Source organism: Pelodiscus sinensis, chromosome 22, assembly GCF_049634645.1.
Source record: "Pelodiscus sinensis isolate JC-2024 chromosome 22, ASM4963464v1, whole genome shotgun sequence".
Lineage (NCBI taxonomy): Eukaryota > Metazoa > Chordata > Testudines > Trionychidae > Pelodiscus > Pelodiscus sinensis.
Genome location: NC_134732.1, coordinates 21646301 through 21668359, shown reverse-complemented (window position 1 = coordinate 21668359; position 22059 = coordinate 21646301). Strand labels below are relative to the sequence as shown.

Here is a 22059-nt window from a genome sequence, read left to right as displayed (position 1 = left end):
CCACTACTGGTCCCCTGGGGGGGGAGGCAGCAGCATGTGCCAACAGCCCAGTGCATAGTGGGGGCTGGCTTCTGCTCCTGCCCCCGCTCCCCAAAAAGGTGGGGGGACAACTCCTGACTCCTGGGGGACTGGAGCAGCCCTCTGCCCATAGCAGGCTGCAGGCAGCTCCTGGATACAGGTTAACCACCACCCGGTAAGCATCGCCCGGTTACCCATTCATATCCCTAGTACTAAGGAGGCCAGATGGCTAAATTATCGAATCCCTGCAAGTCAATGGCTTGCTTTTGCTGGCTACCAGCTGCATTTTTATCAGGTTGGCAAACACCTCCATCGATTTCCCTCCCCCAAGGTCTCATCTAACAAACGCACAAGCTAAGAATGTGTCACGGAAACTACTACGGGCTTTTATACAGGCTCTGAAAGTGGCCTTGCACATTGTGCACAGGGCTTTTCCCATAGACACAGAGCGGATCTCAGTCACTGGGCCTGAAAACCCTACCACTGAGTTTTTAGTTACGTATACTATATAACAGTGTTTCTCAGCCAGTGGCACGAGTACCCTTACGGGTACTCCAGAGAGGTCTGGGGCGGTACGTCGTCCCAACTGAAATGTGAAGAAAACTGAATTTCTGTTTTAAGTGTGACAGCGTTTGATTCTTTTTCTACTGTTGACACCCAAAAACGTCATCGCCCGCCCAGCTCCGACTAAGTTGTTTAAACAAATGTGTTGCAAGGGTAGAAAAAAAATGGTGTGTCTGAAAACGGTTGGTACTGGGGATACTTAAAAAAAGGGGGGGAGGGTACTTTATAAAAAGGTTCAGACACTGCTACAGAAGCCAGGAATACAACGTGAGTCGCTAGATCCGGATGCAGACAGGCTCCCTCCTTTTTGAAAGCTCAGTGCGGTGACCCTACGGCAGGGCCCGGAGAAAGCAGCATCTCTCCGCAGCGCCCCGCCAGGAGCCAGGGGGTGCAGGGGGAAGGGTCTCAAGGCCAGGAGCGCTCGCTGCCCATCCCCTCTGGCCGGCCGGGCATCCCAGGCCAAGGCTGCGCTGGGGAAGCAGCATCGCGGCTGGTTTCGCTTTCCCTTCCGGCTGGGTCTGGAGGCGGCGGCCGGGAAGGGGGGTTTGTGGAGGGGCGCTGGGTCCTTGGCCCCTGCCCGGGGTGGGGGGCGTGGGGGGGGGGCCTGACCGCAGGGGGGGCTGGATCCCGGCCAGCGCCGGGAGGGGGGTCGGGGGCCCCCTGGCCGGTCCCGCTCGCCCAGCCCAGCCGGAGGAGGGGAGATCGCGGTACCCGCTCGCCTTACCTGTGCCCCGGGATGCGGCAGGAGCCCGGGCCGGCGCGTAGCTCCCCCCGGCCCGGCCCTGCCCCCAGCCGCCGCTTGCGGCGCTTCCCTCCGGCAGGCCGGAGCCGGCTCCTCGTGCAGCCGCGAAGAGAAAGCGAAGAAGGGCCTGAAATCCCCCGGGCGGAGGGAAAGGGGGGGCGGCACAGGGATGGGGGGTGTTACGGGGTTGGGGGAGCTCAAGGGATCCCCCAAATGGGAGGGGATTGGGGGCTCAGAAATCCCTGCTGGGGGACCCTCACAGACATCCCCAAAGTGGGGGGAGGCTGGGGAGAGTGTGTGTGTTGGGGGGGCCTCAAAGGGGTTTCTCATAGGAGGGAGCTCAGAAGGATCCCCAATATGTGGGGGTGACTCTCCTGGGGGGGCTGGGGAAGCAAACGGGGGTCCCCAGTGGTCGTGGGGGAATGGAGGCGCTCGGAGAGGGAGAATCTCCTACTATCTGCAGAGTACTCAGAAGAGTCTCCCGCTCCTGGATACCTAAATAAGAACACCCAGGCCTAACTCTAAACGGCTTTGGTTTTGAACATTTGGAGCATGATCCCCTCAATACAAAGATTGTCAAAATGACTCGACTGCTCTCTCAGCTCTTGTACATGTACATGGATAGGTACATTACAGCCCCATTTAAGTTTGTGGGTTTTTTTTTTAAAGAGTCTTACAAAACCAAATATTAAGGTTTTGTAATTTTTTTGCCAGCTGTTACATTTTATGACACAACAAAACCCTGATTTTTTTTTGGGGGGGGAGTGTTTGTTTTCATAGAAATGTCTGCTGGATGGGCCCCCTGGGAAGTCATCAAGTCCAACGCCCTGCACTGAGACAGCCTCAAGTCAACCTAGACCGTTCCTAACAGGTGTTTCTCTGGCTCATTCTTAAAATCCTCCAAGAGGAGAATTCCACAACCTTCCTTGGAAGCCTATTCCAGAACTTAGCTTGATAAAAGACATTACCTCACCCATCTCACTCTCTAATATCCTAGGACCTACAGGGCTACAACACTACAAAGGACTTAAAGCTTTTCCTAATATCTAGCCTAAATTTCCCTTGTGAATTAAGTCCATTACTTCTTGCCCAACCTCCAGCACACATGGAGAACAATTAAGCACCCAGAATTGGACACAGTACTCCAGCTGAAACCTCACCAGTGCCAAGTAGAGCAGGACAATTACCTACTGTTTTACATATGGCATGCCCTTTAATATACTCTAGAATGACAATAGCCTTTTTGGCAAGAACATCATATTGTTGACTCCATTTCAGTTTATGCTACACTAGAATCCCCAGATCTTTTTCAGTAATTTCATTTAGACCACATACCTAGGAAGGTTTCTTCATAAGAAGGGGGTTCTCTTTTTTTTCCCCTGAGGACAAGTTGACAGAAGAATCGTAAAGTGGGAATTCAGGCTACTCCATACTTAGCAGGACTGGACCCTTACTGAGAAAGTTACAAGTGCAAATACTGCATCAGACCAATGGTCTATCTAGCCCAGCCCTGCCCAAAAGTACTTCTTTAATTCTGCATGTATTTTCTGTACTGCATTATAGAAAGGCTGAAAGAAACATTTAGGTGAGATCTTGAACTTCCTGCCTCTTTCCTTCCCCTCTCCTTATGTGGTAAATAGTTATATTCATGTGTGGGTTTTTTTTAAGAGCTCAGAAACATTCATCAGCTCCACTCACATGGTTGTTGTGTGACTCAGCTCTTTGGTTGTCTGCCCCATATAGCAATGTTCTTTTTTCAAGTGTTCTGTCACAGCTATGGTACAGGCAAGAGAAAACATTCCCAAAAATCTTTCCATTAAACTCCCACCTGCCTCTCTTAAATAGACAATGTCACATAACATAAGAAAATAGCATTTGTCATCATCTGAGAGAGATGTTCTTTAGATTTCAAAAGAGTCGTTTAAAAAAATCAAGCACAGTGGGAAAGAAGTAGATCTAAAAAGGTAGACACTGTTTATGTAGGACTTACAATATTTATACTTTCCCCAAAGCTGTATTAGTGGTGCTCATGCACACACAATATGACCATGTTTGCAACTATCCACTACTATTAGTATTGTGCACTAAAAAGCACTGCTCCCGGGAATGTTTCCACACCATCATTGTAGCAACAATCATTGTTTTAAGAAAGGTAGAACTGGAAAGGTTTGAATGGAATTATTAGAAACATTAATTTTATTTTCAGTCTGCTGAGGGGTCAACTAAAAAACAACAGGAAGTATTAACTACACACTGAAAACTTGCTACAAAATGGACAGGGTCTCTTTATGGAACATAATAGATGGGCAGCTGCTCGGCTTTCTTTGCCATTTCAAGCTCTGTTATCTGTAACAGAAAACATTTTAGCTCCTTCTGTTTCATGGTCCAAGATTGTTTTCAAATCACAGCTGTCCACTAATCTATTCATGGAATTTAGAGACGAATATCTAGTATTTTGTGGTGGCTGGTGTTTTCAGAGACTAGGATCAGATTATTTTAGGAGTTCAAGAAGTTCTTAGAAAAGGTTTCCCATATTTATGTTCTCAACCCTTTCATTTTGTTCATTAAAAATCTCCTCCTGGGACCAAATTCCTCTCAGTTACGCCCATACAATCTTACTGGAGTCAACAGGCTTTCAGGAGTATCAGCAAGAGCAGAATTTGGTCCTTGCTTTGTCAGAAAATGATTAACAGTTAAAAAAACCTGAGGAAAATGGGATTGAGGTTATAACACTAGGTCAATATAAACATCACCCAGTGTAGCCTTATAATTAGGGCAGGAGATTGGGGGTCAGAATGTCTGGATGGCAAGGGACTGGACCTGATGACCTCTTGAGGTTCCTTCCAGTTCAGTGATTCTAATACAGCTGCTGCCATAGTTTCCCTGTATGGTGCTGGGCGAATCACATGGAACTCTGTGGATGAAAGGTGCGACATACAAGCTATAGATTAATATTAATTACTGTCATTGCACATGTAAATGGCTAATTGTAGCAATATGGGTCTGCAATTACCTGATTTGCGCATGCAGTGAGGGCCAGCCCAAGGGTTTTTGGTGCCCTTGTTGAATTAGGACTTTGGCACACACTCCACATTTGGGGGAAACAGTGGGGGAAATGGCCTAAAACCCCTATGAGGCCAGCTCTGTCTGGCAGGGGAAGAAAGATGCTCTCTCCCCGCTTCTCCCTGGCTGGGGGGAGAGCAGTACAGGGAAGCATTCATCAGCTGGCTTTTCCCCACACTGTTCCTATTGGCTGGGTTTTTAGCGCCCCTGTAAGCCTAGTGCCCTAATGGTCAAGCCAGCCCTACATGCAATCATAGTGATTGCACGTGTAACCTTTTAAAAATCAGGCTTCTAATTTTAATAAGATATGTGAGGGTGACAGCGGCCACATGAGATAAGTTTTGGTAAGGTTCATGTTGAAACTGATGGCCTTAAAAATTAAGGGCCACTTACGTGAATGGGAGTTTGGGTTGAGTGACAGTTGTAGGATTGGATGCTAACACCATTCCATCCATGCTTCCTGCTTCAATGTATTGCAAGTTTATTCATAGATGTTCTGAGGCTAGACAGCATCACATACCATAGCATAGTCCTGAATGTTAACAAAATGAAAGGGTTCGATGGAAACACCATATAGAACTCAATAGGTTTGAATGGCCGGTAGTAAAGATCAGTCAATGTTTCCATTATAAACCTCTGCTTTTATAGTGTTAGAACTAGGACCACAAAATACACATTGGGTGGAAATATGATGCAGAAATTCTCAGCCAGGGTATGAATTACATTTTGAAGAAAAGTTTTAAAAATATGTCTGTGTGGGGCCATTTTTAAGAAGGAGTGCAAAGAAAAATAAGTTAATGGTTTCCGAGGAAAGGCCATAATACAGCTGGGTCAATTTCAGTTTCTGAATGAGCGACAGAGACAAAAAGCTCATAAGTGCTAACAGTACTGAATGTCTCTGCTGTATATTAAAGTAAGCCTATTCCCTCTCTTTTGCCTTCATAGTTCTGTAAAATATATTACACCTTTATCTTCAAAGGCACTGAATTACAAAAAGAAACTAAAGATAAGTTTTTGGTACTTTCCAAACTTGAGATATTTCCTCTAGTAAATTTCCCCCATATGAGATCAGTTAACCGAAAACAGGATGTGGCTCACAAAGAGATTAAGATTTGACACTTAACTATATTATAGACCAATTGCACTGATGTTGGTTTTGCAGGGGCAGTGTATTATTATATAGGAGGGCATATCAGTTTTATAGCCAAAGGGAAAACGTAATGCAGGGACATATTTCAGTTAAGGGCAACATTTTCAAAGACTTTCAGTAATCCATAGGTTTCTAAGTACCCAAATCACATTTGAAAATGGGATTTAGGCTTATAAGTCACTTTTAGGTGCTCTTGAAAATTTTACTTTGAATGTTTATACAACATTTTCTAGCTCAAGATTCTCAATTTGAAAACAAACACAAAATGAATTGAATATGGATGCTAATTCAATGCATAGATAGTTTTAAATTAATATGAAATAGTTTAAAATGTAAATTATTCATGGGGGACGGTCTTGAAAAAATTGTAAAAACTAGAAAAAACGTAAGTTAATAAAACAAGGTCAATCTCTCATGAGAGGCAAAAACTTTCAGTAGTTACAGCTGAGGACTCAAAGTCAAGATTCTTGATTGTATTTCGTATTCTGTCACTGAGTTCTTTAACTTCGGGTACATAACCTCTTTGACGGACTTTTAACACTTATACAATAAGGGTACTAATAACTATGAAGTGTTGTGGGGCTTAACTAATTAATGTTCACACTATGCTTTATGATGTTCAAATTAAATATGCTATAAAAGAGTAAAGTATTATTGGATATCAAACCAGAGCACAATGACAGCTTTGCAACCATCCGAAGTCTGGTCTTGGATGTTTCTTTTAGGTTGCTTTTGTTGTAATATCTCCCATTGTATTTACTGCTGGTTTTACCTTTTATGTTACATTTACACAGTGAGGACCTGGTCCAAATTGGACTGAAGATGAGAAGATTTCCACTAACTTCAATGGAAAGCAGATTATAGGTATTTTTCTCTTGATCCACACTCTGTCTCTGTATTTTTCAAGTTTATATTTACTTTAACATATTATGCTCAGTTTACTAGTGAATAAATTGATGTAAGCAACAGCCATTTGGGAGCATCACTTGGACACTTGTCAAAAAACCTAGGGCCTGTCCCATGCTGATCAGGTTTTAGTCATTCACTAAAGCAGTTTCCATGACACAAACCAAGGAGTCATCCTAAGCAAGAGAAGAGCCAAAGATTAAAATGTGACTCCTTGTCATGATTATCTTGTTAACTTTTGCAAACTACGCTAGTGCAGAACAAAAATGAACTGAGAAAGTACTCAGCTTGCCTTTGGTTTTAAGCATTATGATTATTAAAGCCCTGCCTACTCTAAGGAAATCCACAACAATGTAACTGTATTGCTGTCACTGCTCCAGTGAAAACATCTAATGTAGACATGCCAACCTGGCACAAAACCAGGTTTACCCAGTGCAGTTTACTTTGGTGTCTTGCCAGTTTACACCATGTTTTGCACCAGTGCAGCTTGTCTACATTAGAGAGGTTTGCGGCTGTAACTATAGTAGTGCAACTATATTTGATTACATTCCCTCCATTAATTATGGATACACCAGTGTGGATTTCTTTAATGCAGACAACGTCTGAATCAGAGTGGAAAATTCTCACCTGCTCATTACCTTTCTAATTGCTTTGGAGGAGACACTGAGGATGTGGCTGTGTCCACCTGGCAGGCCATCAAAAAGTCCTTCCAAAGCTTTGCATGAAACATTTGGAAAAACAAGCTACAATTGAACATTCACACTGTGAAGCAGATGGCCAAATATGAACATTCCATCTTTGCACACACCAACTCACTGTTTGCTATGGAACCCTGTATTAATGCAGGCAAACTTAGTGACTTTGTGTGGGACGGATTAGTGGAAACGCGCAGATGGAACGTTCCCGCACTCTTACGACTGTCTCCACTAAGCCTTACTGAAGAGAAGCATGAAGGAAGAAATGGGATAGTGGGTGAACGTGACAGTAAACCCAATAGAGGATTCATATTTAGCTCACTGGAGCACCCTGGCCTCAAAGAGACATCAGTGGATGCTTAAAAGATGAGCTTGTAATTCTTGACAGAACTAGGAAGAGAGAACTGTTTTGCGGCCTTGTATCTCTCTTCCACTGAGTAGTTTTAATGTCATTGTCTAAGTTTTTCTGAGATTACAGCCATGCAACGGTATATCCCGCTATCAACAAAATGTTTAAAAATGAAATCTGACTTTTGCAGGTTGGATGCTATGAGAGAAATAATGCTTAAGCTCCCTAACCAACCATAGTTGTTTTAGGCCGTATAAGCAGAGCCCTGCCAATCCACAGAGATCCACTTTATATCCGTGGGTATCCACATCTGCGGGTGTGGATGCTCATTTTTGCAGATACAGATGTGGATACAAATTTTGTATTTAGAATCCTGCCAATGTGCAGATAGCCACTCTATATCCGCAGGTATCAGCATCCATAGATGTGGATATCCACGGATCATTTCTGAAAATGGCTCTAAGTATAAGGCACCTGTAGTCATCCAGAGGATGCCAAACTACTCCTTGAGGGAGTTTCTTTTATAAACAGTTGTGTGTTGTTTATTTTTTCACTAAAGCTCTTAGAAACACCTGATGTTAAAGTGAAGACGCTTGATTCTGCTATCTGCTCAGCAGGGCTGTCTACTTTGCAGTGAGAACTGGATGTTGCCCACGGCAGCAAAGTGTCTAGTGACTGTTTATGTGAGAGACTGAGTGCAGGCCATCAGGAATGTGCACATTGTCCAATTAGCCTCAGGGAGCAGCTCTTGTTGGATCACAGCCCTGGCGTCTCAGTTCATCACATCAATACGGATTCTCAGCCTTGCTACCTGAAGACCACCCGTGGCATGCAAAGAACTAACCAGATGCACTAATCACACCAACTGATTTCCTTGCCCTTGTCAAAGTCACCCTCTCCTTACTCTCTTCAATGAAATATACCAACTTCTGGTAGGAGCCACACCCAGCTGCTTTGATTTCCCTGTTGTAGGATCACTCATACTTGGATAACTCTGTCCATTCTGTTCTTGGAATAATGGTGTGTTCTGAATAAAGTCAAGATTTTCAAACATGGCTGTGAGAAGCCTTACTGTGGCCTAATTTTCAGGAGGCAGGTGCTCAGAACTTTTTGACAATCCAGCTCCTTCCCAATGTGTAGAGCTGGGCTCCCAAAACGGAATCACTGACAATCACAACCGGTTGAACCTCTCTAGTCCAGCACTCTGGTCAAGCAACATTCATGGTCTGGCATGATTTCAGTTAGCCAAATGTCCACTTATCATGGGTGTGACCAAATTTCCCGTGGTTCCATAAAGTTTGTTTACAGCCACCAGTGCTGGCTCTCAGTGTTCTGTGCTGTTATTTACCTCTAGTTGACCCCTACATGTCTTTTAACAGCCCAGCAAGCAGTGGAAGTGTTGGTAATGCTAACAGACAATATTGATCTCCCGTGGTTTGGCAAATTCTCTGGTTTGGCACTGGTCAGGTCCTGAGGGTGCCAGACTAGAGAAGGTCAACCTGTAGTCACTTTTAAAAATGCAGGACTAGATCTTTACTATTATTATTCTGTATACATCACTTATACACGAGTGTGTCACTTTTCAAAGTGCACAGAAGACAAGGTTCTATCCCTGTGGATCTTCTACTCCAACTTAAATTTCAGTGGCACTTCTACAGTGCTTTACAAACATGGCTGAAATAAGCTCCAAAACACCATTCACAATGACTATTCTCACCCCCATTCTGTAGATGAAGTAACTGACACGGAGAGGTTAAGTGCATTGCTCAGAAGGACGCTTACACAACTGGGAATAGAATCTACATTTTTCAGTCTACATCAGCGATTCTCAACCTTTTTCCCCATGGAGGAACCCCTAAAATAATTTTTCATATCCCGAGGAACCCCTACCAATGAAAATGTTTGCTTGGCCAGAAAAAGTTGACAGCGGGGAGCGCAATTCAATTACTGCTAAATTATTGTCAAGAAAATTTATTTGTAAAGAGCTGTTTTTATATATATATATATATATGTCAGCTTACATTGTAAGAAAAAAAAATATTTATTTATTCCACGATTTCTCGTGGAACCCCTGACAATCTTCTGCGGAACCCCAGGGTTCCGCGGAACCCTGGTTGGGAAACACTGATCTACATGATCACACTTGTCCCTACATATAGGCACAGAGACATGACTGAAATCAAAGTCATGAATATTCACAGAGTAAGAGGATTTTAAGAAGGAATCTGAAACAGAAAGAGGGTGGTGCTTACTGATTACAAAACTCTTTCACGCATGGAGTGGAGTAAAAGTGAAGGTGGCAAAAGGAGGGTGTGGAACAAGGAGCATCTGCACTTGTCTATGGGCAAGCTAACTGTCTCCATGTCTAGACTCTGGAACAAAGTCCTCTTTGGAGGTCAAATAGCCCCAGCCTCTTTGTCCATGACAGGCTCAAAAAGTACACCGCAGTACACAAGTTCTCAGAAGCATCTACAGAACTCAGCCAAGGAAACAGACCTTGGAACTTCACGTGGAACGTCTGCATCTTGAACCGGACTCTGGGACCTCCGGGCCAATGGATGGGACAGCAAGTATTCAGGACACAAAAGCTTCCGTGGGTTCCAGTTTGGCACCAATGGGTCTTCCTGGAAGAAACAGACATGTTGCACAATCTTAATGCAGCAATATTTTATCTGTTTCATCAAAAGCATATTCACGCCTTCCACTGTTCCTTATACAAATCTGCATGTCTAATTAAGGGGATCACCGAGGCATTCTCAGAACACAAGACATGCCCATGCTTGCCTGCTCAGGCCCAACCCCACCTGTATCAAGAGGCCTCTGTGGGCCTGTCCCCGCCTTTGTCAGACCATCCCCACCTCCGTCATTCTGTCAGGAGGCGCCACCCTGTTTCTGCCCCCACCCTCATAGCTGTCCTCTTGCATGCTCAGTCTCCTCCTATTCCTTTTTCACCAGAAAAAGCCACGTCTAGTGCTGAGTCCCCACTGGACAGGGACAGAGCCCCACCCAACAGCAACTGCACAAACGGTGTTACAAAGAGGAGGGAGAAAAATAGTTGTTCTTGACCTCTGATGACAGAACAAGAAGCAATGGGTTTAAATTGCAGGCAGGGAGGTTGAGGTTGGACATTAGGAAAAACTTCCGAACTGTCAGGATGGTGAAACACTGGAATAAATTTCCTAGGGAGGTTGTGGACTCTCCATCACTGGACATATTTAAGAGCAGGTTAGACAGACACCTGTCCGGGATGGTCTAGATGGTGTTTGGTCCTGCCGTGAGGGCAGAGGACTGGACTCAATGAGCTCACCAGGCCCTTCTAGTTCTAGTGCTCTATGATTCTATGATCATTAACTTTGGCTTCATAGGCTAGGATTGGAATGTATCACTTGGGAAGAAGTTGATGGGAAGGAGTGCCCTCTACTGGGGCTGTCTCTTTAGGGAGCTGTTCAGTTCAGAACTAGTGCCCAAGGAAAAAGAATACAAGCCACATGTGGCAGGTATGAACAGAGCTGTAGGAAACGTGGCGGTTTTGAGTCATAGGGATTTGGTTTCAGTCCATTTTGGCTAAGACACCTCGCCCTAAACTCATCCTGGAGTAAATCTATTTATTCCAACTGAGTTTCACTCTGAATGTTGGATGCTACCACCAGACTCAAAGTGAAAGTGGGTTGATTCTCCTAGTGTCACGTGGAAACTGCGAAACGAGGGATTTCACTAAGCCCACTGTGATGGGAAGCCACAAATGGCATCAAAGGTCATTCAACTGATTCACAGAGAGACTGGCATGAGTTGTATTTGCATAGCCACGAGGTGGGCAAGTTTCACACAGTTTGGGGTTTTGTAATGAAAATGTTGCAGAGTTCTAAATGTGAGAGGGTGTTTCCAGGGTAAGGGGGACTTTGTCTCATCCCTGCAATCACCATGCCCTCAAAGAACCATTCCAGGGGTCGGTATTTATTCCTTTCATAACAAACGTTTTGGATTTTCTTGTGACAGAACCTCCTCGCAAATGCCTAGATGTCTTTACACATTCCACAGCTACTGGGAATAATAAATAATACTTGCCCTGCTATAGCGCCTTCTGTGCAAAGATCCCAACGCACTTTGCAAACCTTAATGAACTGAGTCTCTGAATAACCCCAGCCTTCCCACCCAGTGAAATAAGGCACAGGAAAGTTAAAGGCCAGGATTTCAAAACTGGCCTCTGATTTTTTCATGTCTCAGGCTTGGGTGCCCAATTAGAGATACTTTGAGCATGATGTTCATAGATGCTGAACAGTTAGGGTATGTCTACATTACCACCCTAGTTCAAACTAGGGTGGTTAATGTAGGCAACCGAAGTTGCAAATGAAGCCTGGGATTTGAATTTCCCAGGCTTCATTTGCATATTGCCGGGCGCCGCCATTTTTAAATGTCCGCTAGGAGGTGTAACGGTAGTTCGGAATAGGAAACCCAATCCGAACTACCTAGTCCATGCTGCGTGTAGCCGCGGGCACGGAGTCCGAACTAGTGGACATTTAAAAATGGCGGCGCCCGGCAATATGCAAATGAAGCCTGGGAAATTCAAATCCCGGGCTTCATTTGCAACTTCGGTTGCCTACATTAACCACCCTAGTTAAAAAGGCAAGTTAGTTTTTAGAAATAAGTAAATCAAATGGTTGCTCTTCAAGAGCGATTCACACTCAGGCAGAGTTAGATCGGGGGGAGATTGAGGGGGAGATCCGAGGTGTCTGATAAATGCATTTGTCATAGAGTCCTGCAGCATATTGCATGGTTGTGACCAGCACAGATGTGGTATGTGTGTCTACTGAAAAATCCCCAGCTGGAGTAAATTGGAATAGCGGAGCTGAGAATCTGACCCTGTAAGTATGTATAAGTTTTGTCAGAAAAAAAGTTTTCCCTTCCAAAGAGATCTTCAAGTTACTTGTGTTGGTTTTTTTTTTTAAATCAGTAAAAGAAAAGTTAGTTACAGGGCCAAATCCTTAGCTGGTGTAAATGAATACAGCTCATTAAAATCAACAGAGCCACACCTATTTACATTAGCTGGCTGGGGACTTGGCCCAAAGTACTTCAGTATATGCGTAGAGAGACAGTAATAGCCTGCGGGGAAAGAATGCACTGTTGAGTTTACTCTTACAAAGCCAGGCTAGACAATGCAAGTCCATGAGTGAAATTCCTTGAAACCAACTTACAGCGTACTAGAACTAGAGTCCTGATCTTTCTGTTTCTCATGGAATTTTATTTTATCAGCGCCAGCAGGGCTGTTATTAGTAAAAATAAATTGATTTTCCATTGTAATTCCCAATTTCCATGGTTTACTATCTCAGCTGATTCAAAATGCATCCAATGTAGTGTAATTTTACTTTTGTATGTTTTGTTAAAAAAGCCCCCCAAAACCCACCTAGTTTGGGATGCTAGTCACTGATTAGCAAATAAATAAGTGAATGAATCCTAATTTGACCCTCAGCACTACATGGAAAAATATGTATTTAAACAATATGGGTAGATATAACTATTTATTGGTAAATAACCACCCGTGTATTAAGTATTTTGCCTACTACAGTAGAAAGAGGGCTAGAGGAGGCAGTTTTTAATTTAAAATTTCTCATGTATATTATAGGGTTTGATGTATGTTAGTGTTCTCCAGGAAATCAGTTGCTACTTAGAGTTGTATCCAAATTCATTCAGAACTTGAAAAGAAGACTTACCACAGAGAATGGAACTTTTTAATGACTTGGCAATTGGCAAAACCAAACTCCCAGCTCCCAAGAGAGTGAAACAGCCAAAAAACAGATATTTTCCCTAATTAGAGACGAAAACATTATTAAATATCTTAAAAATTGAAAGCATATGTTAACTCCAATAAGTTGGGGGTTTTTACTGGAAAATTACTAGTGTCCTTGCCAGATTTCAGTGGGCTCAGATGTAGGATTCCAACATAAAATACATTTTACCAACAGACATATCCAGGCATTAACAACTAGATAGCCTGTAGATAGGCCTCTCTTGGTGAGGTCAAATGAAACCACAGATTAACATCTGCACTGATGATCTCGCAGCCTTTGGTGACAAAATGATCACATTTGATTGCAGCATGGTGGTGAAATGTGTGTGTTAAAACATGGTGGTATAGGGAAACAAATACAACTTGTCAATAGTCACTCAAATAAAAAAAAGGGCAGTTTGCTTAGTTTAGTCTGACTTCTCTCACCTTTCATGTACATTCCTGCAACTATTATTGTGAAGAAGTTTACTGGCAGGAATGTTTGTGGAAACAGCAACTTATGGGAAGTGAATTTTGATCTTGTAAACAACAGAAATTTCACGGGGGCCCTGATTCTGCCAGGGTGCAGAATCAACGGCAGGTATATTTATGTGCCCATTCCAAATTAAACAATGCCGCTTTCATTATGTACAGCTTATATATCATCTACTGACAAAATATTATCCACAAAAACTATTTGGTGAATAATTTGGAATAACGAATTAATCTGAGAAAATCATAAGGTGGTTGTGGGCAGAAGAAAGAGGCTAAGTGATGGATTGAATAGATTGTTCACTATGAATTAGTAGCTTTGCTTTAATTGGTAAAGAAAATAAAAGTGATGAATTAGAATAATAAAAGATAATAAAAGATAATATTTTACGTAGTGGTTTCATCACCAAGTGGGAACATTCTCTCCTGTGCAGAGACTCAGCACAAGATCTGTAAGTACTGTTGAAGACTACAGCACGGACCTGAATTTCAGCCAAAAGAAGCTCAAAGAACTTCACAAATTGCAGCAATAAAACAGCCAGCTTTGGAGCAGGCAGCAGTAACCTGCCTATAGCTCCCTACAAAACAGTGGAGAACCAGAATATTGGAGCAAATTTCTGTTCTACAGCAAGTACTGTGAATGTGTGTGTGTGTGTCCAAACACTCACTCACTCACTCACTCACTCACTCACTCACTCACTCACTCACTCACAGTAGGGCCTATGATTCTGTTTCTGCTTGTCTCTTTACATGAGCTCGCAGGAAGTGTTATAAAGATAGCATGCATAGAAGCACTAGCGGGCTCTCTCTTCAGATTGTTCTCTCGCAACCTCTCTTGTTTCACTGTCAATACAAACACTGATTTTACTAAAAGGGAGAAGAAAGGGATTGAAAAGAGATAGGTGGGTAAGCGACTTGTTATTTATTGCAGGGACGTGGGCAGCAGGAATGTTATATAGTCACAGAGCTATTGGAATTTGAGCCCTATTTCTTTCACAAATCAGATCCTATTTACTGGGATGGCCTCTGAATCACATGATTCATACTTTACGCTACTATACCACCATGGGAGAAATTGAGCCATCCTGAAAGAAACGCAGAGCAGCATGTTTGGGGAAGTCTTGCACATGCAGCAGTGTCAGGCAAAAAAATAAGAGTTCTGAGAGGTGGACATATTTTCCTAATGTAATGCCCATTATAGATTTTAGTTTTTGCCGCCAGAGCCTCACAAGGAGACGGGGAAGGAAGAGGGACTGAGCACTTAAGTGATTCTACCTGGGGTATAGCAGCTACAAAGGCAAGCAAAATTCTACAGGGAACACTGGAGGCCCCTCTACTGCCTCCAGCTAATTGGGTTTGTTCAGTTTGGAAAAGAGAAGTCTGAGAGGGGACAGGATAGCAGCTTTCAAGTACCTAAAAGAGTGTTACAAGAAGAAAGGAGAAAAAATTGTTCTCCTTGGCCTCTGATGATAGGACAAGAAGCAATGGGTTTAAACTGCAGCAAGGAAGGTTTAGGTTGGACATTAGGAAAAACTTCCTGTCAGGGTGGTTAAACACTGGAATAAATTGCCTAGGGAGGTTGCGGAATCTCCATCACTGGAGATATTTAAGAGCAGGTTGGATAGACATTGGTCAGGGATGATCTAGACGGTGCTTGGTCCTGGCATGAGGGCAGGGGACTGGACTCAATGACCTTTTGAGGTCCTTCCAGTTCTAGGATTTTGTGATTATAACTGCTGACTACTTCAGCAGGTTTAAGGGGAGCAGGGTTAATCCCTACACTTCTCCTTGGTTGGTCATTTTCCTGAGAGCCTATTAGGCTTCTTGGTCAGCCCAAGCAGGTGCTAGGGCTAGAGTAATCTTTATGGTGGTGCAGGAACCAGCAGGAGTGAAGAGAGATGTTAGATTACAACAGAGGCAGTTTTGAAACCTATGACCTTGCCGCCTAGAACAGTGTTGCCCTGTTACAGATATTGCAGAATTAGCACTATTCAGAGTGCTGTGGAGTTTCCACTCATGGCAGTCGATTTGTTGGCTTCATTGTCTTTTGGCCAGCAGACAATAAACATTACTAATCTCGCATTTATATTTTCACTGGAGAGTGCCCAAGGTCTTCCGAGATCGCGATGATTAATAGGGTTCATGTAGTGAGGGAGGATGGTGTAGTCAGCTGATAAATACCAAGGTGATAAATGGTTATAAATTCTACGGATACTTACTTACCGGGACACAGCTATGAATACCTAGACACTTTGGCTGTGTCTAGACTGCATCCCTTTTCCGTACAAAGGGATGCAAATTAGATACATCGCAATTGCAAATGAAGTGGGGATTTAAATCCCCCCCACTTCTTTTGCATAAAAATGGCTGCCGCTTTTTTCTGGCTCAGAGCTTTGCCGGAAAAAAGCGCCAGTCTAGACGCGGATCTTTTGGAAAATAAAGCCTTTTCCGAAAGATCCCTTATTCTTTATTTTAAGAGATCCCTTATTCCTTATTTTAAGAAAATAAAGCCTTTTCCGAAAGATCCCTTATTCTTTATTTTAAGAGATCCCTTATTCCTTATTTTAGAGGAATAAGGGATCTTTCGGAAAAGGCTTTATTTTCCGAAAGCTCTGCATCTAGACTGGCGCTTTTTTCGTGCAAAGCTCCGAGCCAAAAAAAAGTGGCAGCCATTTTTATGCAAATGAAGTGGGGGGATTTAAATCCCTGCTTCATTTGCAATTGCGATGTGTCTAATTTGCATCCCTTTTACGGAAAAGGGATGCAGTCTAGACACAGCCTCCGGGTGCATCTACACTGCACCGTAGCTCGAAATAAGATATGCAATTTGAGCTACGCAAATTGCGTTTCTTATTTTGATCTTATTTTGAAATAGCTTATTTCATAATTAATTTAGAAATAACCTGCTATTCCGAAACATCCCTTACTCCTCATGGAATGAGGGTTACAGGCACATCGGAATAGCGAGCCTGAAATAATGGGCTTGCTCTGAAGATGCGGGATAGCTATCTCGGGATACTCCAGTATCCCAAAATAGCCCTGCAGTGTAGATGTAGCTTTTGTCATCTGTACAGACACTAGGAAAAGGGGGCAACCTCTAGGAATGGGAGGGCAAAAATGACATGCAAAGGTGAGATCCAAAATCATTTGAAGCAGCCGGTCATGATTCATCTGATTCCAACCTGGGAAAGCAAGCTGACCACTCTTACCCTGAGCTAGTACAATCACCTGTCTGATCACATGGTGCACTGTTCTGGTTTTGCAATGACCCAATAGTCTGGAGAAATAGACAATGAAAAGGGGGCTACGTCTCTGAATTTCAGATGGTCTCCAATTTCTTTTGATCCATCACGACAAAATAACAATGATATGGTAGCTTAGACTTAAATGCTGCTATTATCCTTCATCTGGCATTTGGTCTTGAACTCCATTTCAAGAATGACACTAGTCCTGTAAAGACAGGTTAGTTTGAAAAGTAGCAACTGCGAGCTTGCAAATATATTGCAAGAGTTTCTGTAATTCAAACAAAGTTCTGACCTGGCGCTGTGCTAATCTGCGGGGCAGCCAAAAAGGGCTTAAAAATGCAAATGCGTTCTGCAGCACTGGGTGAGCAAAGGCTGAAAGAGTGGGAGGAAGTTTGGCTTCTCGTTCCTGATTTATCACAGTAGATAGACCCAGAGAGTAATGTTCATCGCTAAGGCATAGACTATGAGTTTCATGTGTCACTGTGCTCAGTTTAGTGGAATTTGGTCTAGTCAATTGCATATTATCTTAGGGCCATGTAGATAAACCCATGGTTACGATGTTCTAGTATGAAAACCTCAAAATGAACTCTCTGTTCAATAAGTTATTCAAATACAAAACGATAATGTTCCAAAAAGATATAAAAATAAGGACTTAGAGGCTTATACTGTATTAGTCCTTAGAGATATTATTACCACAGTGATTCAGCCAATTCAAGCCTAATATATCTGCCAAGAGAGTATGGAGAGAGCCAGTTTAGAAAGGTCTTAATAGACCAACTGAAAAAATTCACTCTTAAGCTATCTTGGAAATATATAAAATAAAGATTTAAACCAAATGTCCCATATTTGCGCTTATTGACAGCCTCGTTATCTTCATCAGGACGCTTTGTTTACAGAGATCAGGGCCCATCACTGTAAGAACCTTTTTTTTTTAATTTAAGAAACCAGTGTGACTTTAATGTGCTGAGCTAGTGGGGCACGGTTTTTATAAAAAGCCTGCTTATATGGTATTCTAGGCATTCTGCCAAGTTTGAGAGACTCAAGTCCAGTCATTCACTTTCTAGCAGCAGCAAGAAGACATTCTGACATATATACAGCTTTCTGGGCACAGCGCACCACATGTAATATGTAGGCAAACTGGTAATCATGCATGCAGAGGTTGGCACTTGAGCAGAGTACAAAACTGTCACATTCAAATGCCTGTTTCTTTGAAACCACTATCGCTGGGATTCAGAGTGTGAAACATCTGGAGACTTGCACTCCCTATATATAAACAAACAAGAAACATAAACACACTTTATGTAACTCTGGATACAAAAGAGTCTTTCTGATGTTCAGAGTCCCCAGTAAGTGTAAAACTGTAGGTTGTTTCAAAATAAATTTCCATTTCCTAATCCAAATGGATCACTTTGGGCACTGAATTTGACAGAAGAGTGCGTTCTCTAAGGCAGGGGTGGGGAACCTTAGGCCCAGGGGCCGGATGCGGTCCCCAGCTTGCCTGGATCTGGCCCCTGGAGCTCAGGGCTCCTCTCCCCCAACATTGAGGAGCCCATGCTGATGCTCCAGCCCCCACTGTCCTCCGCCTGACTGATTTTTCTGTGGGTCAGCAGCCCCCGATGCAAAAAAGGTTCCCCACCCCTGCTCTAAGGGACGAATCCTGCTGCTGAGCACCCCACAATCTCATTGACTAAAGCCTTGCCTACACTTAACATTTTGGTCAACATAGCAATGGTGCTCCAGAGTGTAAAAAATCCATCTGACAACTGTAGCTATACTGACCCAATATTCAGTGTAGACACAGTTAGGAGGACAGAAGAGTGCTTCTTTTGACCTAGCTACCATCCCTCAGGGAAGTGGTGTTCCTGCGATGATGGAAAAACCCCTTGCATTCCTGCAAGCTGTGTCTACACTGTTGGGTTATGGTAGCATAACTAGAGCTCTGTAGCTATGCTGCTATGTTCTCCATAGTGTAGGCAGAACCTAGACAGAGGGATGCAAATCAAGCACATCAAAATTGCTAATGAAGCTGGGATTTAACTATCCCGCGCTACATTAGCATAAACATGGCCACTGCTTTTTTTCGAAACAGATTTTTCGAAAAAAAAACCAACAACCAAAAATGGCAGTCTAGACACGGATCTGTCGAAAATAAAGCCTTTTTTGACAGATCCAGTATTCCTCAAAAATGAGGGGTTTTTTTGCAGAAAAGCGCGTCTTCATTGGCACGGACGCTTTTCCGGAAAAATTGCTTTTCCGGAAAAGCATCCTGCCAATGTAGACGCGCTTTTTCCAGAAATACTTATAACGGAAAACTGTTCCATTTTAAGCATTTCCGGAAAAGGGTGCCAGTGTAGACGTAGTCCCGGTGTACATCATTTAGGTGTATACCATGCCTAAATACATAGTCAGAAAGTGCATAATCCTTTATTTCTTTTGTTCAGGGAGGCAGTGTAGTCCATGAGAGAGGATGCCAGATTGGGAATCAGGAGACTGATTAATTTTCCTGCTTTGCCACTGGTCTATTATGTGACCTTGGAAAAAACCCTTAACTGCTCCATACCCAGTTTCTTCATCTGCAAAATGCAGATAATAATAATTCTTTCCACTCTTCTTAAGATCTTCTACAAATACTACCAAAAAGATCCACAAGCACATTATCGTGGTGGTGCTAGAAGATTGGGGGTTGTCAGGTTAAGTGTTACTTACATTCCAAATCCTGCTTCTGCAGAGATGGGAGGCGACATACAAGGCTGAATCTTATGCAAAGATCATTGTGCACAATGGAGCTGTGTTTTGTGGTAGTCAGAATGCTTCAGCCTACAGGCCTTTGGGCATGGGGCCAGTGGTTCTAATGCTGCATATTCCTCTTGCAGAGAAAATCTAGAGGAGCTGTAGGAAGCTATTGAAACTTCAGGGTTGCAATAGAGGCCATGAATGGGCCGGGCTTTAAGAAAGGATTTCTTCCCCTTGGTCCTGACAGAACTGTCCAAGGCCCAACTTACGGTATTTGGTTCTGCTGTCTATACATTGGTTCAAAAATTCTGTTGCAAACAAGGTCTTGGCTCTTGCAACGACACTTCGCATAATCTACATCTCCATTTCTGACACAGCCCTTCTTGACTTGAACAATCACTTACCTCATCTACATCCCGTGATCCAGACTGGAGAAAACTCTCCCTCAGACTCTTCATTCTAAGTCTTTCCATCTCCTTGCTTTTGACTTCATCGGGTTTTATCTGTAGCACAGTATAACAATTGAAACTGACAGAAGAGAATGATGTAGAATTTAACCTTATAATTTGCACTGTGCAACCAGAATGCACGAAAGCAGGCACACGGAGCTTCAGAAACAGGGGCAATGCAGGTGAGGAATGAGAAAACCTTTTAGTGATTAGAAAAACAAGCCATTGGCCTTGTGTTTTCAGGACAGCTTCAGCATGGCCACACTTTTTAGTTCTTTCAGCATCAATATCATGTTAGCAGTCTTAATAACTAGCATGTATTTTTTGCTTAGAATGCAAATGCTTCAAGAACATTTGTGGTATCCCTACCCACAAAATGTACTGGTCTAAGAGTAGTCTTCTAAGTTTTTTAAGCAATATTTCGTATTGGATTTGAGATTTATGTAATTGCCTCAGAAAACAAAAATCTATCAAATGATACTGCACCATCCATCTCTGGATCTTAAAACATTTTTCAAAAAAACCCCACAAATAAAACTCATCAATTCAGCCTCCGAACACCCTGTAAAATAGGTAAACATTGTTGCTACCAATATACAGAGATGGAGATTTTTATAATGGCTTGTCCAGGGTCAACCAGTGAGGCCTTTGACAGAACCAGGAACAGAATCCACCTCATCTCATTTCCAGTACTGCAACCACAATTCTCTTGTAACTTTCTTATAGAACATGATAAACTACACGATCCTCAATGGTTGTCATCATCATGCTGCGTCTACAGAAGCTGTTCTTTCAATGTTCCAGACATGTATAATTCCTAATACTGACAATGTGGCTTATTCATGTATCTCTACCACAAATCTGAAGAGAAAAGTGAATTACTGTGCTGACGGAAATGTTCAACATTATCTGTTTCCATGAGATGATAGCTGGATTTAATATCTAGTTGCTTTGCACAAGATATACCTTGCACTTACATCCACTAGAGCTGAATTTGCCTGGTGATCTTAGTCCCCTGCAAAGCTTATCTACAAGGCAAGACAAGGGCAGAACCTGTAATTAACTAATATTTTAGCCACGTGTGCCACAGACATAATGTTATTTGAATACAGCACAGGGCGCTTTTCATGTATGCATTTCAGTATGCTTTAGATGAATTTTCTAAGTCACTATGTTAGAAGGGATGGCTGAGTCAGTGTTTTTGAGGCTCATCAAAAAGGAAGAGTAAGGTGTTTGAGCGCTCATCACTACCCATGTGAGAGAAATAAGTGTCTAATACCCAGTCACACTCATACAGCAACACATTAAACATGGCCAAAATAGAAAAGGAGCATTCAAAGGCAGACTGCTTAGACCGGGGGTCCCAACCTGGGGTACGCGTACCCCTAGGGCGTACGAGAAGCTTGTCAAGGGGGTATGGGAAATATTTGGTAAATAACTAAATTATCCTAATTGAAATATTCCAAAAGTAATAGTGTTAGTGAAAAAAGTTGTAGATTCTAGTCTAGAATTTATTTCCTTTCATATTGAATAGGGGGTACGGGAAGGTTTACTAAAAGCCAAGGCGGTACGGGGACCGAAAAAGGTTGAGAACCCCTGGTTTAGACAATCCCAGCAAATATGTTATTCCAGTTTTCACTGACATTTGAGTTTATATCTTAGCATTGTTGGGACATAGAGTTTTCTTCTTATGGTTTTTAGAAAAGCTTTGGGATTTAAGAAGAAAATTACTCACAGAGCCAAAGTTAAAAATCGCATCATCAGTGATTATTTTCTCTCCACACAGTAAACACGCTGGATCAGGGATGTTTCTGAGAGAGACGAAAAAAGCAATTTCACAAGTAAAACTCTTGACAATGTCATTGTGTTTGGGCAGCCAGTCAAGGAAA

General features: G+C 42.8%; 1 protein-coding gene across 13 annotated transcripts in view; it reads right to left on the bottom strand.

Moving 5' to 3' along the window:
• The window catches only part of TRAF1 (TNF receptor associated factor 1), a 78648-nt gene that overhangs the window by 41805 nt on the left and 14784 nt on the right, over positions 1-22059 (bottom strand). For 2 of the 13 annotated variants that reach the window (XM_075905482.1, XM_075905484.1), the window contains exons 1-5: positions 21906-21924; positions 20126-20224; positions 13196-13289; positions 9984-10111; positions 2660-4919 (exon numbers count right to left, since the gene is read on the bottom strand). Coding sequence is in view for 6 of the 13 variants with exons in the window: in XM_075905478.1 (XP_075761593.1) it covers positions 1307-1654 (348 nt within the window). In the remaining 7 variants the exon portion in view is untranslated. Of the gene's footprint in view, positions 1-1306; positions 2634-2659; positions 4920-9983; positions 10112-13195; positions 13290-20125; positions 20225-21905; positions 21982-22059 lie in introns of those variants that run through there. The other 11 variants (XM_075905481.1, XM_075905488.1, XM_075905476.1 and 8 more) reach the window with 8 other exon arrangements.